We start from the raw sequence: 16,900 nt of genomic DNA on the forward strand, positions 1-16,900 counted from the left end.
TTAAAAAACATCACACTATAATTTAAAGATCGTGAAATATAATAAGTAGAAGAAAAAATAGATTCCCATTGAGCTAGAGTATAAACCTGTCCCAAGTTTCGCTCGCAGAACAATTAAAAATAGGACTTTTTTCAGGTGCTGATCATGATCTCCCCCCCATCACACTATTTTCCTTGAGACACTCCTACTTCCTCCAAAGCAAATATGTTTGTGCTCCTTCAAACGTGCACTCAAAACTCACCTCTTTCTCAAAGCCTACCAACCATCCACTTAACCCCCATCTCCTCCACTCATTCTCCCCTCTCTCCCATTCCCTCAACTGGCTCCTCTTGTGCCTGGTCTGTTTAACCCTCCCTTAGGATGTAAGCTCGCATGAGCAGGGCCGTCTTCCCTCCTGTCTCCTTACCCGTTCTTCTGCTCCGTGTCTATTGCATCTGCCTGCCTGGAGTTTCTGAAGTATTGGTACTTTTGTTTATTGTTCTGTACTGTTATACCCTGTATAGTCTACTGCTTGTACTATGTGTGGCGCTGCGGAAACCTTGTGGCGCCTAACAAATAAATGATAATAATAATAATAATAATAATCTGTAGTTAAGCATACACAGTTTGATTTCTTTAGACTTCTTGTTTGCATGCATGTTGCTGAGCATTATCCCCATGCTCTTGGACTTGTCAGGGGTTTCCTTTGATGAGCCTATCATCCAAATAATGATATAGTTCAACCCAAAGCAACCTTGAATGTGTGCTACCTCAGTTAGCAAACTTTCAGATCTACAGATGTCATAAAGTCTTTTAGCACTTTGGCTGCAAAAACTGACCTGAGATATTGCATGCTAAATTATCTTGCTCTGATGATCCAGTTGATGTGCCTGAGTTTTAAGACCCAAAGCCCTTAGTGCACTTGCTTATGAGGAACAAATAGAAATCCATGCTTGGTTTCCATTTTTACACACTGACTTCTTTGATGACCTTGTTTTTTAACAGCCCCTTTAAATTAGCCTTGTGTGCTCCTATTTTTCCCCTCTTTCTGGGGTCTACAAGATTAAAAATATATTCTTCAGTGAATTTCTATAAATTCCAATACATATGTACTGATGACCTGCTGCCCACACTCGCCTCCTGTGATCCAGGTCCTGGTTTCTTTGATCCCAAATCCAGTATTCCCCCTACTGAATGACCCTCTGGGCTGTGCACCTGCTGCCATTCATTGCAAGGAGTTCTTCTGCACTGTCTTGGAGTCTGTTGCTGCATAGTTATGAAAAGACTGCTTATTCTGTCCTTCCTAATACTGTCAGCCATATTATTTTATTGGCCTACAAAATGTTGTTTCCCTGAAGCTAGGCCAGGGAGCAAATTCCTGTTAGCTACTCCTGCCAATTACCAGGATTAGCGCAGAAGCAGATGATGTTGAATACCAGGATTAATAGAAGAGATGCGGATAGAGAATACCAGGATTAGCTCAGAAGCATATAATGTTGAATACCAGAATTAATAGAAGAGATGTGGATACAGGATACCAGGATACAGAAACACCATCTAACCTGCCCAGGTGCATTAAATAGTTTGAGGAATGAGGGTGATTTAAATCTAATCAGCCTATGGCTGAATACAGAAGATTATTAAAAGACGGGTCTGTGCAGATCCAAATCCAAGATGGCGGCCAGCATAGAAAAGAACATGGTGCATCAGCGCCTGGAGACATGGTGGAGTATACCAGGTATGCACGCCATTCAATCTTTCTCCAAAGAGGTAGACTCCTTAAAGGCTAGAGCAGTGAATAGTTTTTTGTGTTGCATAACTGGGGATCAGCGTTTGAGCCACAATAGTCCTCTTGTGACTTCTAATAACGACATGCAAGGGCAGGCTGGGCAGGAATCTGCCCCCAGGGCCAGTCCCATAGTGGGCTACTTTGGGCTGTATCACTGGGCCAGCTGCATTTTTTTTTTCTTTAAAATGTTCCAAATAGTCTCCTGAGTCGAGTCCCTCCCTTGATGACATGGCACTAGCTGAAAGGCTAATAGCATCAAGCGGTGCCTCGTAGAGGTACTCTAGTCCTCTCTGCACATTTTTTTACTGCCTTCAAAAGCACTGTACGGCTGATACCCTTCTGTATGTCCGCTTCTATCTTTCATACCTAAATTCTAAAAAGTTGTAGCTACAGAAGCTGTAGCAATGAATGTGATGCCCATGTCATAGTGTGTAATTTCTTGAGACAGCACTCAACTTGGTAGAAAACTCCTATTGGAATCCTCTTCACCTTTATCCACTAGATCTATGCTCAGCAGAAGTTGCTCTTGGATTTAATGCATCTCTTCTTGTCTTGTGTTGTAATTTAAGACAAGGAACTAGCTTCATAGACTAGTATCTGGCTATGAGCTTTCCTTTTTGAAGCACTACATGCTTCCTTAGTGCTTGCATACTTGTCAAACTAAATATAAAATTTTCAGAGGAAATATGCCCCAACCCCTCTCAGGTCTTTCGTGGCTCCTGGGCACCCATCAACTCACCCACTGCCTATGGATATACACTTTTAGGTTTAAATATGTATAAGCATTTACCTAGCCACATATGAACACATGATAAATTCAAACTAGATAATAAAAGACGGAATGCTTAACATGCCTAAGAAATAAAACAATTTGTTATTATGCATATAAAAATCCAAGATTTATATATTATAACATGACATATATACTGAATATCTCTTTAAGTGTTGATTTTGTATACGTACATTGCACAGGTATCTCTGTTAGTGTTGATTCTCCTCTACCCTCATCGTTTACTGCAGTACAGGAATATGGTCCAATATCCCATGGCAAGTTCCTAAGTGTAATCTCCGCTCCTCGGTTTGGTAATTTAATTTTGTTCTTCCCTTGGTACCATTCATATGTATATACGGCTGGGTTAGAGATACTGCTGCATATTAAAGTCACATCACTTCCCTCCATTAATATGTTTTTTCCTCTGAGGGTGACAGTCACGTTTTTCGGTGGGACTGTGAAAAGACAATATTTTGCAATTCAGTGTAAAAAAAAAGATAAAAAAAACAGCACTATACCAAGTGCAACAAAGAAATTATCATAATAAGCAACTGTTTTAATTTTTTTTTTAACTTAGGAGGAGGGATTCAGATGGCACCCATATGACGACTGCTTTTGATTTAAGCTCGTTCGTCAAACCACCTTATTTCAGGGTTTTAAGGGCATAGAACTAAAATTAGCATTGATTAGTCAGGACATAGTTAGAGTGCTTGATAACATTGGGACTACTGTCTCCTACAGGGGGTGGGGGGGGGGGGCTGGCAGGCCCTGTTATGGGCTTAATATGGGAATAGCCCTAAGTACATCTGAATACAGCCATATACCTCCATCCCATCATCACCAAAGGGTTTGATTTGACATTTTAATATTTTCATATACTGAATGTTCATGTTTCATTATTTACTCTGTTGCTGATTTAATATGTCTATCCTAATCTTACTATATTCTTATGTGATTTTTATTACTAATTTATGTTTGATGTGCTCCAAAAATGATCTAATTATTAATAAGGGAGAAAAAGCATCCATGCGTCTTAATAGATAAGAATATACTATTGATTATGTGTAGATATAGAGGTGTGCCTTATAATTGAAGTTAGGAGTATTAAATAAGAGGATCTGACGTCTCCTGCTATGCTTTGAGAAAGTTCAGTGTTGAACGAAATGCACCAACAGTGAGAGGAGTTTGTCTATACCTCACTTAATCAGGCATTTGGTTCTTTCCCAAGGAGACGCTCTTGAATCAGCCCGATTAGACCCCTGGTATGCGGATGTCCTATTTTCATTTTTAGAAAGCAGGATTTCGGAATAGGAGTCTTAACTATATGGGTGTATGGAATTAGTTGGACTGGATTTACTGCGTTCACTATTTCCCTTGAATTGGGTAAGAACATTGTATATGATCTTGGTTGGACTGATATTTTTACATGTTTGGATTAGGAGACCAGTGTGTTGAGTTTGCTTGAACCGGTACTTTGGCTCTCTGCTACCTGATACAGGCTAAGAGTGAACAAATTCATTTTTTACACACTCTACATCCCTATCATCTGATATACTCGTTTTTTCAGGGATTGGGCTGGATTGAGAGAAACTATCTTCCTGTGGATCGGGACATCTATTAACATTGATTATTTGATAACTATATGGATGATCTCTTATTGCAGATTAGGATTTATTATCACCTGATACAGGCTGGAATGTATATCAATGGATTAAACCTATTTTTATTACTATCTTTTACAATTTAATTATTTATGCTTGAAACAAGCTGAAAACCTAAATAAATCTCATAAACTATTTTTTACTGGTGCCTGTCTAGGGGTATTCAACATTTTCATATCTATTGTTTTCAACTTCCATGTTTTTTTAGTAGATCATGGATTATCTTTAGGATTCATTGATTTGGTATTGTATTATTTTTATGTTTGTTTTTATTGATAGTTTTCTGCAATTAAAAATCTACTATTCATAATATCTGTGTATGCTTGCAGCTTATTTCTGCCATATGGGTTTCTAAGGGTATTATTACCTACAAATAGCATTATTTAGAGCACTGTGTTGATTTTCCTTTGCAATTATTGTCTTGAACCCAAGCACTATGGCACCCATTCAAGTCAGGATTGTGGTGGCAACAACTGCAGCTTTTGCTGAGTTTCCTTTGCAGCATTCATGCAATTAGGGTCATGGTAGCCCGATACCCATTGGAGATATCCGTGTAAGGTGTAAGGGCAATGATCAAGCATGCTTATACATGCCGGATCGGAGTGGACATGGTCAGTGGATTCAGATTCTGGCTTTTGGTGATCAGGATATATGTCCGGTTAGGCTGTGCTCTCGATTTCAAGGTATTAGACCCACGGATGGTGAGCACTGGTTGGTTCATGCCAGTGAGGCTCCAATCACCAAATTTCAACCTAATGTGCTGTTAAGCATTCATTAGAGTACAATAATTAAATGGGTGTGGGTATCTGCTCTTCTCACGGGAGTTATATAGAGTGGCTGTCAAGAAAGGGTGGGAATATGATAGCAGGGGGTCCCAATCCTCCATTTTAAACATACAGAATAAACCAAAGTAAAACTTTGGAGTCTCAAGGTGCCTGTAATAACCTCTATGTTCTTTTATGTTGTGTGCTTCCTTTGGAAGTATGAACAGGAACATTTGAACTTTCACTTTATTGGGGTCCTAAATACGGCTAACTACGAGCCATTTTAAGCAAGAATCCACAGATTTGGCATTTGTTTCACACTGATCTTGTGATTTCTCCACCTGGACTATTGTTTTAATTTTCTGGATTTTATTTTTCAGCCATTGAACTGTACGGCATGCTATTTTGTATTGTTTTAGTGCATTGAGTATTGTTTATGTATTTAACTTTTAAATATATAAAAACATTTTTATAAAATCAACCTTTGGTTATGTTCTTACAGAACACAAAATAAAGGAACATAGAGGTTATTACAAGTGCCTTGGGACTACAAAGTTTTACTTTGGTTTATTCTGTATGCTTATCAGAGTACACTTGTTTAGACCCAGCCTACTATGGCACCCATTCCTGCCGGATTGGGGCGGCCACAGCTGCAGCTAGAGAGCCATTCCGTTGCTGCAATTAAGTCACTTGGCAGGTGGAAGTCTGATGTTTATAAGTCGTACATTAGACCTAAGAGTTAGTTTGCTCTGAGTTGTAGCCCCCTTTTCACTTTCGGTGACCCAGGGCGCTGCCGCTTGTCAGTTTTAGCAAGGGTGTGAAGGGATTTTTCCCATTTTCTCCTTGGATCAAGAACTGATTATTAACGTGCCTCTGAAGTTTTTGAGATTTTTCCATTCACTCTTCTTTTCTTTCCCTGGTGACTTTGCCGTCATGAATATAGCCTACTAGTACTGGTACAGCTTGGACTGCAGCTTGATGTGGGCCTTTTCTTTGTTTTGGTTTTAGGTACAACTTGCAGACTGATTTAGAGTTGCATTGTCAGACATTTCTACGAGTACTGAGCATCCAGACACAGACTGGCTCAAGATTAGTCAGTTTTTTCTCAACAAGTGGATGTAAGATGGTTGGGTAGGAAGAGCAAGTTTTTAGCAGCCCTGCTTCTCTTCTTCTCTGCTGAAATGCATATTATAGGTCCCCCTGCTGTACTGGCCATTCACTTGGATGGTAATGACCTGGGTAAAGAAAAGTCATTGGTTTTATTGATCTCCATTAGGGAGCATCCATGTACTCTTCAGTTTACCTGGCCTGGGATATGTTTGTGCTGATCTGATGTTATCCCCAGACTCTACTGGAAGGCCAGTATCCCTGCCCATGTAATGAAGAACCTTGGCAAGGAGGTCAACCGGTCCTCACCCCATGTAGCTAGGTGACTTGGGGGAATAATGATACACCACCCATTTATTACGGAGGAGAAGGCTCGGATATATTGATTTGACAGGATACATCATTCTAATGAGGGCATTTGAGAAGTCGTGGTGGAAATTAGGGGGGGTAGTGAGGTCACTTGGTGGTGGGCTGGGTGTCATTTAAAGGACTCCAATTTTGCAGGAACGCTTTTACATTCAGAGACTTATACATACGGTACTATTGCTGATTGACCAAAGCTCACTGCCCCTTTCAAAGTAACGTGGGTCTTGGTCCCTTTGTGTGGGGGACCCCATGACCTGTTTTGTGTAGGCACATCATTGTGAGACTAGAAGTAGAGTAGTCACTCTGATGCCAGATTTAGCACCAGCCAAATCGTAAAAAGGAGTATATCCTGGGACCAGTGGTTAGTGCCAGATGATCATACACTGTTTTTGTTTGGGTACTCGTTGGTAGCTGACCTGCAAAAGCTTTCGCTGCCACCATAATTTATACCATTATCAAACCGTGACCTTTTAGCCAAACTAAAATTTGTGTCAGTGTCTTTATTTATTGGTGTGAATATTAGGGTGCTAGGTAGAATAGTTTGTGCAATGAAGAGAGGCATCAACAGTATGCAGTTTATGACTAGTGAGGACATGAGCTGAACGCACTCAAATGCATTTATTTGTGCCAAGTCATTCACTTACCTTTTAAGGGTTAAGTTTTATTGCATACTCCAGCCAATAGTATCCAATGGGGAGGGCCTGTGACTATACTATATATTTTTCCCCAGTGGCTGCTGGATCTATTTTGCTGCAAAAATTCCCTCTGACACTCCTATATGCAGCCACAGAACTTCTATGGTCTTTCAATATATTATATTGCTGTTTCTTTCCCAGTTTAGGTGCTGATCCTTGGTGGCATTACTAACAGATTATTTTTCCCACTTTACAAATGAGGCACAGCAGGCAGAAAAGCTTTTGTGGACAGCGACTGATACATACGGTGCTATAGCTGATTGGCAGCAGGTCAGTGCCACTTTTGGAGCAACGTGGCTCTTGATCCTTTTGTGTGGGTCATCCCTTGACCTGCTTTGTTTGGGCACATCATTGTGATTCCAGAAGGGGAGTAGTCACTCTAATGTCAGATTCAGCAATGGCCAAATTGTAAAGGAGTATGTCCTGGTACCATTGGTTAGTGCCGGACGGCCTTGCACTGTTTCGACTCGGGTAGTAGTTGGCAGCTGACCTGCAAATGCTTTCTTCTCCACCATATTTTATGTCAATTAAAAAACTGTGACCTTTTCGTCAAACTAAAATTTGTGTCAGTGTCTTTATCTATTGGTGTGAGTATTAAGGTGCTAGATAGAATAGTCAACAGTATGCAGTTTAATAACATTTTAGGAATCTTTGTTCAACAATATAATGAATATGCAAACATAAATCACCACAACACATAGGTCGCTGAATAAATATATCTCACATTGTCGTTAACCACTGTGTTTCAGTGAAATGAGTTTCACTTTATAAATACTTTTGAGAGACAATCAGTTACTAACGAGTTGACTAGATCATTACATTAAATGCTGCTGCAGCAGATTATCTGGACAAATCAATCACGATAGACCTTTAGTGCAATTATACACCACTTATGACACAAAATCAGTTGAGATGCATCAAGGATTTATCCAGCTTGTTCAGGTAAGACTCACTGCCAGCAGCACCCACTTGCTTCCACACCAATCCGGTTTTGGCTCCTCTTTTCCCATAGAATCTCTTGGAGCCTTCTAGTACATTCTGGCACCGAAATGCCCATTTTTCACTGCCTTTTTGCAACTTGTTACAGTGTCTAACTGTCTCTGAATGCTTCTAGTGCAGTCAGGGGCTCTAGTGAGTGCAATTTCCATTAAACTTCCCAGAGGCACTCTGGGGAACTGTAGTTTACTGAATGAATGCATACAGTAATATACCAGTGATTTGCAGAGCATTACACAAGCTCTACTAATATAAGGACTGCGGTTAATGATTAAGTAGTATATGTAAATCGATGCATAATATGTTTGGAGCTGTATAAATAATGGATGATGATGATAATGAGTTGTGGGACGGGCACCACCACGACTCATTACTTATAGCCTGCCAGCATTCCAGCTGTCGTCATGATTACTGGGATGTCACTTCCTCCATCTGTGTCCCGGCCGTCACCAGGGCAACGCTGGGACACTACTATAATCAGCGCCACTTTTCGGCAACTGACAGCCGGAAGCAAGCACATTCTGGAGCAATATATAGTAGCCTCCTAAAGAGGCAATTAGGCATTTTGGTGTGCTGCTTCTCATTGGTCAATGTGTGTATTTAAAGCAGGGATGGCCTAGCTATGGTTACTGTACATAATCTCCAACTATGCTGAGTTTAAGACCTGGGTGCATCAAAGTACTTGTGAGCGTAACAAGCTCTACGGGAAAGGTGGCTGCTAAAGGCGAAGACCTCTACCATCTGTTCTGGGAGTTAATGTCAGTACCCTCAGCCATAACATTATAACCAGCCAAAACAGAAGTGGAGAATTTTATCTGATAAACCCCAGTCAAACTAATCCCAGTCCGACTCAGGTCCAAGCTGGACAGATCCAAACCCTTTCACAAGTTGTTCATGACCACTCATTCCGGTTGTCCGCCCAGGAGGAAGTCTCTAAGGGTTCTCAAGCCACTCTGGCACCAGTGGTGAAGCCTAATCTAAATCTGCCACACCAGTTTTCTGGAGACAGAGCCCTGTTTTGCAAATTCAAGCAGAGGTGCAAGCTCTGTTTTCATCTGAGACCCCACTCCTCGGGCTCTAAACAACAAAGGGTTAGCATCATTATTTCCCTTCCCCAAGGTGACCCTCAGTCCTGGGCCTTCATTCTTGCTTCAACTAGTCCTACTCTACAATTGGTGGATGCCTTTTTCAATGCCCTGGGCCTACTATATGATGATTCTGACTAGGTGGCATCGGCTGAAATACATTTAAGGGCCCTGAGGCAAGACCGCTGAAGAGTATTGTGCTGAGTTTAGGCACAGGTCCATGAACAATGAGTGTAATGACCCAGCGTTTCAGAGTCAATTTAATCTCAATCTCTCTGAGCAAATTAAGGACTTCCTGGTGCAGTATCCCTCACCAACTACCTTGGATAGTATAATGCAGTTGGTGATTAAGATTGACCATAGAATTAAAGAAAGGAAGGCTGAAAAGGACACATCCTTAGTTTCCAGCTCCCCTATGGTCTCTTATCCTGCACCACTGGATTTATAGGAATCCATGCAGTTAGGAGCTTGTCACCTCTTCTACAGCTTTGTATCCACACATTTCTCTTCTGACAATCCTTTGTCTATTGTTCTCGCTTCCTCGATTGTTTTAGGTCTCACGCAAGATCTAGGCATGACCCTATGCAAGCTTCAACACATGGTACCTCCTGAGACACCTGTTGCTCATTCCTCACCACTTTAGAAGGGCAGTTCTCATTGAGACTCATTACTTCAGAACTTCAAGGCATCCCAAATTCGCCAAGATCATTGAAAACTTGTCCCGTGTGTTGGCCGTCTTTCCCTCCTGATACCAATGAGTTTGTGCTGTCCTGTGAGCTCTGCGCTAAAAACAAACCCTCCCGTAATTATCTTGCCAGTCCTCTTTTGCCTTTATCCATTTCAGAGAAACATTGGACACACTTTTTATAGATTTTATTGTAGACCTTCCCTGGTCTTCCCGCTGCAACACCATTTGGGTAACTGTTGACTGGTTCAGCAAAATGGCCCACTTTGTGCGGTTCACCCACAGTCCTATGGACAAACTGAGAGAGTAAACCAGTCCTTAGAACAATTTCTCCACCTGTATGTTTTAAAGTTTCATGATAATTGGGCTACCTTGCTTCCTTAGACAGAGTTCACTTACAAAAATGCCAGTCATTCATCCTTTTTTCTGTAACTTCGAGTTCTCTAATTCCCTGGCCTTTCATGTGCCCTCAAGTTCATCTGATGTTTGCAGTACTGTCATTAGCCTCACCCTAATTTGGAAAAGGTCCATAAGGCCCTCAAGCAGGCCTCTTTCAAATCTAAACACTTTGCAGATTTTCATTGTAGGCAGTGTTCTCTCAAAGTCACGGATAGAGTCTGATTCTCTACAAGGAAAATCAAACTTCGCCGACCCTGTAAGAAACTCAGTCCCAAGTTTATTGGACAATTTATCATCATCAAACAAATAAATCATGTGGCCTTCAGACTGGATCTCCCCTGCTCTCTTAGAATCCCAATTCTTTCTATTGTTTGCTGCTCAGACCAGTTTTCTGGTCTCGTAATTTCAGGCCTCATCAAGCTCACTGACCTCATTCTGTCAAGGTCAAGGGATGCCAAGAATTCATAATTGAGAAAAGTGTCCAAGGACAAGTCCACTTCCTGGTACATTGGAAGTGTTATGGCCCAATGGAATGTTCTTGGGTACCTCAGAAACCTCTGCAAGCTAATAAGCTACTCAATGAGTTCTTTAAACAGTTCCCAGGGAAACCAGAATGCCAGGGTTTCTTAACCCCTCTTCAAGGGGTGGGAGTGTCACAAATCACAGTGTCGTGGGCTCATTACTTACAGCCTGGCCACGTCCCGGCCATCGCTATGACAACTAGGACCTCATTTCTCCCTTCTCTATTTTAGTCTTTATCAGGGCAACGGCCGGGACACTACATAAATCAGCGCTGCATTCCAACAACTGACAGCCGGACGCATGCTCATTATGGGAGCATTAATTAGTAGCCTCCTGACGAGGCAATTAGACATTTTGGTGCACTGCTTCTCATTGACCAATGTGTGTATTTAAGGCAGGGAGGGCCTAGCCTCCCTGGCAGTTATAGCTTCTGTTCACACACATACTGACCTGCTCCATAACCCTGTGGGTACACTGCCTATATCATTAAGTATGTATTAGCCGCTGACCGTATATTTTCTTTTAAAACGCACTTAATTCAGGCATATGCACGTCCATATCCAACTGCAAGTGGATTTGAAGAAACGTCTCTTGTTGAATACGGGTCTAGGTATCCTCTGCTCTGACAGACACAATACACTGCAAGATAAGTCCCATACATATGTGAAATATATATTTCCAGCAGTAAACACAGAAAAACATACATACACAGCCGTCATCACTATCACTTGGCACTTACACCTGACCTGTAGCTGATACATGTGATACAACCGAAAAACACATACCTTATTGATGCTCACAAGTCTGCTGGGTGCTTTGCATGCACTTACTTTACATTGACCACGGGCCTATGCCCATTCCCCTCCCAGTTCCATCCATGATATTGTAGTCTGTTGTAAGTGTCCTTTGCATTCGAAGATGAATTGGATGTTCTTGCGTCCATTGGCATATAGTATGTTTCTGGACATGTGCAGAGCTGTTTTATGCAAAACACACCACATATCGGCATTTACCTTCCTTACTGAGCAGCTCAGGCCCTAGATTTTCCCATTTGTTATATGTTACAATCGGCATGCAACGCCTATTATTTAAGGGCATCACGGGGGTATTCTAACAGTGACAGTTTGAGACATACAGACGAGGACCTTTCTGTGCTCTAGAAAATTACTTGTAAAAGTAAAAATACAGTAAAAAACTACAATTGTTGTCATTATTCAAATAATTTTTTTTTCATTATTTGAATGAAAAAATTGAATGCTTATTTGAGAATTCACAGTGGCTCTGTTGCTGTAACCTGACTGCCAGAAAACATTTCCAACTGTTAGGTAGCAAGAAAAATCAAAGCAGCAACTGAGATTTACAGTGGCGAATATGCAAGCTGAATGCCTGGAAACGCTAGATTACCCTAGGTCAGTGATGGCTAACCTGTGACACTCCAGGTGTTGTGAAACTACAAGCCCCAGCATGCTTTGCCAGCTATCAGCTAGTTATCTACTGGCAAAGCATGCTGGGGCTTGTAGTTTCACAACACCTGGAGTGTCACAGGTTAGCCATCACTGCCCTAGGTCTAGAGTTCTATGAATGTATTTCCATATTCACTATTAGTTGACATCTATTAACCTATTCAGTACAATACAGCCCACGCTGACATTTCATCCACACTTTATTCTATTTTTGTGCACTAGATTTATACCGATATAGATTTCTACGTTACAATACAAGTGCGATGACAATTATCTGAGGGTGCTCCACACCTCCTAACATTTGGGAAGGCAGAACCGGGATGGAGGCCTGGCCATGGTACTATGAGGGTGTGACACGTCAAGGTGGGATTGTGACCCTTTTGAAGTGCTAGGCTACCCTGTTCTCTCTTCCCCTTGCCTCCAAATCCCTTAAACGCCATGAGAACCAGTGTGCAAGGCACCAGTTCTCCACAGCTCTGCCATGTAACCGAATAGCTACCAACTTTCCCACCGATCGGGGCTAAGCTGTCCCAATTGGGATGGCGAGACAGAGCATTCAGATTGGAAACAATTGCAACTGCATGTTAATAAGTAATTATGTAATAATAAGTAATAATAAGAAATATGAAAGCAGCAGCTCAGATTTTGTATTGCCAACCAGAGGTGTGGAAAAGCCAAATCAGTTGTCTACTGTTGGTGAATTGTAAGGTGCCAGGCATCATCTCATTTTTTAAAAAAACTTATATATACCTGTCAACATCAAAAATCACTAAAAATATTTTTATTATTGACAGAATATACTGTATATATTATTTCTATATAGATGAGACATTTTTATATTCATTCAACAGATTTTAAAGATCTTAATTCACCCATAATACATACTGTTGATGTTCAATATGGTTTCCTGCTGAGATCTTAGTCCGTTGGGATAGGTAGCTGTGCATCGAAGGGGAGTCTTATTGTCCGCATATGAAGGGATATAAGTAAGTTGTGATATTTCTCTCCAATTCCCTCCAGATAATTGTATTGATTGTATCTTGGTCTGACCAGGAAAGTTCAATGCAAGAGAAGGGGGTCTGGAGGCACAGGTGTGATCTGCATTGCATTGGATAATGATGGCTTTTCCTTCTATCAAATTTCCATACATGGTAATTATAGGTTGTTCTGGGGAGTCTGAAAAATAGTAAGTTAAAATGTTACATTAAATCACTTACAAACTACTTTAACAGGGTGTCTTCGCGAAATAAACCCTATACTAAATCTTCTCCATTACCAAGTTTTATTACTGGTAATGGAGAGAATTCAGTATGGGGATTAGTTGAGGTGGAAAATCTAATTTTCCTAATATTTAGTTCCACTTTAGAATATGTACATAAAAGTAATTGTTCATGTTCTAATAGTTTTTATTATATGTTTTCTCTGCAATAGGATTATTTGGACAATACTTTGTCTTCACTTGAACCAGAGACTTGCAGATATGAAGCCACTTACACAAAATAAAAACCCTCTATTTTTAAAATGTTTTTGTTGAAATATTTATAGACAAAGTTAAAAAAAAGGAATCATTATAAAAGAGGTATACAATATGTGGGATGCACAGAAGAAGTGCTGTTTCTTCCCCTTCTATGTGGTCAGACCATTATTTCCAGAGTTGCTTTATTTTTATTTTAGAGGTAGGTGATTAACACAGCTCTCCAAGAAGGGATGAACTGTAGGAGTGCAAAATGTGCCGCTTCTGGGGAGAGGGGACAGGTGGATCAGGGCATGTTTTGAAGAATGGGGACTAACCACAGAGGAAAGCACCTAAAGATGCAATCAAATCATGGGGTAAATGTATCAAGTTAAGAGTTTTCTGACGGGTTTGAAAAACCAATCAGATTCTAGCTATCATTTATTTAGTACATTCTACAAAATGACAGCTAGAATCTGATTGGTTGCTATAGGCAACATCTCCACTTTTCAAACCCGCCGGAAATCTCTCAGCTTGATACATTTACCCCCATGACTCATTTGTGGAGATTTTCTTAACTAAGCATGTCCTGTGGTGTCCTGTGAGGGTTTGCTTTTTTTCTGTACTCATTGAAATTCCTAACGGAGAACCAGAAGATACCAGACTGCCATCCTGGAAGTAGGTAATAAAATAAAGGGTGTTACAGAGGGATGTTTGTATTGTCTTTTCTTAGAATAAATATATTTATTCTACGGTATATGTGTATTTTATTATATTTTATTAATATAACAAGACTGGCCCCATCCATGTTGGGCAATAGCGATGTGTCTCTGTTTAACGAGGAAACCACGGATATATATGGGCACCTCAACATGGTGGAATTGCTTATGGTTACCTACGATATCCATAAAAGAGACTGGGTCAAATATTTGAGACCAAATCTGACCAGGAAGGATCGGGACACATTTCACAAATTATGTTCAGCAGTTTCTAAAGAGAATGAGACAGTATGCTGAAGGCTACTGGCCGCTATGCGGTGATAAGGCAAAAAGTATTTTCAAAGTCTTCTGAAGTAAATATGAGGTCTTCATTCTTTTCACATCAGGAGGTAAATGTATCAATCTGAGAGTTTTCCGGCGGGTTTGAAAGGGGAGATGTTGCCTACAGCAACCAATAAGATTCTAGCTGTCATTTTGTAGAATGTACTAAATAAATGATAGATAGAATCTAATTGGTTTTTCAAACCCGACGGAAAACTCTCAGCTTGATACATTTACCCCATATGTGGACAATTCTTGAGCAGAGAGAAATCACCCCTTGTACAGACAAAAACAACCTTTGATACCTTGCAATATGGTAAAGAAGTTTCTGATAAGCATTGGCTACCTTGACGAGTAGAAACAACATACATCAACATTGTTATAACTGGTGGCATTATAAATCTCACTTCATTTAATTTAACCTTTCTCATTGTCCTTTAAGCATTAAGGTAAATAAGTTTGTCCTTCTATGCTAAGTATACATCTGTTTAGAACATGTCAACCTTTGACCCCGTTCAGCTGAATTCTGTAGAGAACAGCCGTCAATGTTGTATCAATCAGGTTGGCTTCCACAACATTCCTCCCTTTGATCATTCTTCATCACATTATACCAGGGTTGTCCAACCCGCAGCCCGCGGGCCGCATGCGGCCCAGCACGCCTGTAAATGTGGCCCAGAAGGAGTTTTGGTTGTGGCAAGGGGGCAGCACTATTAATGGAAAAAAAAATCCTGCAAAGAATAGAAAAGAAAATACTTACCTTGCGGTCACAGCAGCTGGTACTCCGGCTCCCTCCCTTGTCTGATCCTCCGTGCGGTGTTCACAGTGAATGTCAGGCATGATGTCATCACGCCCAACATCCATTGTGGAGCGCAGCACAGAGGAACAGAGGAGTCACCCGCGTGAGAAGAACAATCAGCAGCACAGAATTAGAGAAAAGAAGAGAAGAGGACATGAGAACAAGCCGATTAAAAGGTAAGTTAAGGGGGATTTTTTTTAATTTTTCAAGGGACGCTGACCAGTGAATAAAAGTCACCTGGTCCTGGAGCATCATGGACCTTATCTCCCTGCTACATATTTCTACTTGTAATACTAATGGGGCATTATATATTATTCTCTTTGGCCCATTATAAGTTGTTATCCCTTAACTAACATAGTGGTGTAATTAGCAAAACAGGTCACAATTTGGGGTCACAGTGATGTATATATCAGGTACCACAGGCCTGGTCAGGGCACCCTAATATACAATGCCTGGCATAAATGCACTTTATTGATATTGCATAGAAACAATACAAAAAGTGATTATAGTATAATAACTAGAGAGGATTTTTTGAACAGGGCGATTGAAAGGTAAGTATAGGGGGATTTGAAAAAAAAGTTATATATATAAATATATCACTTTTTTTCTCATATATATGTTAACTATGTTTTCTATGGTTTTTTGGATGATCAGCTATCGTTATTGTTAGTGTATCTTATGTGCGGCCCAAACCAACTCGTCGTCTTCCAATGTGGCCCAGGGAAGCTAAAAGGTTGGACACCCCTGCATTATACAATAAACAAAAACTAAAGAAGACTTAGAATTATGTATAAACAAGGTGCAAGGAAAATATATTGAGGATTTGGCCAAGTGCCTGTATTTTTCATACAGAACTACAAGGAATCACTCACCCTCCTGTTTTCTCAAATTCCCTTGCATATACATATATTCTGGAATAATTTTTATATTATATGGTTTTCTGCATATACAGGAAATCATTGGTATACTTTTAAACATTTAATAGATTATAAGGCATAGTGCAATAAAAATAATCATATATTGGTTAAAACCTGTAATCATATTCAAAATTATTTGCCTAACCATCTAAAGAGATCCCATTCTCCTGGTATATTCCTTATTTGCTGTTGAAGTTTGGTTATGTCATTAATATGTCCATGTATGCTACCATAATTATCAGAGATATATTTACAACATTCTGGACCTATCATGGCACACACTCACCCTCTATTTTTTAATACGAAGTCATGTGTCATTCTATATCTCTATAATTTAGTTTCTTAAAAGAATCCATAGTTTCATTAACTATCTTATCTAAGATTTCAGAGTATTCTTGAAGTCTATCAGGC

General features: G+C 40.3%; 1 protein-coding gene across 2 annotated transcripts in view; it reads right to left on the minus strand.

Annotated features, from left to right (window-relative positions):
- The window catches only part of LOC142106866 (B-cell receptor CD22-like), a 48,346-nt gene that overhangs the window by 16,676 nt on the left and 14,770 nt on the right, over positions 1 to 16,900 (minus strand). For both annotated transcript variants that reach the window (XM_075189906.1, XM_075189904.1), the window contains exons 4-5: positions 13,169 to 13,459; positions 2,732 to 2,995 (exon numbers count right to left, since the gene is read on the minus strand). In XM_075189906.1, the coding sequence (XP_075046007.1) occupies positions 2,732 to 2,995; positions 13,169 to 13,459 (555 nt within the window). The remainder of the gene's footprint in view (positions 1 to 2,731; positions 2,996 to 13,168; positions 13,460 to 16,900) is intronic.

This window comes from Mixophyes fleayi, chromosome 11 (genome assembly GCF_038048845.1).
Source record: "Mixophyes fleayi isolate aMixFle1 chromosome 11, aMixFle1.hap1, whole genome shotgun sequence".
NCBI lineage: Eukaryota > Metazoa > Chordata > Amphibia > Anura > Limnodynastidae > Mixophyes > Mixophyes fleayi.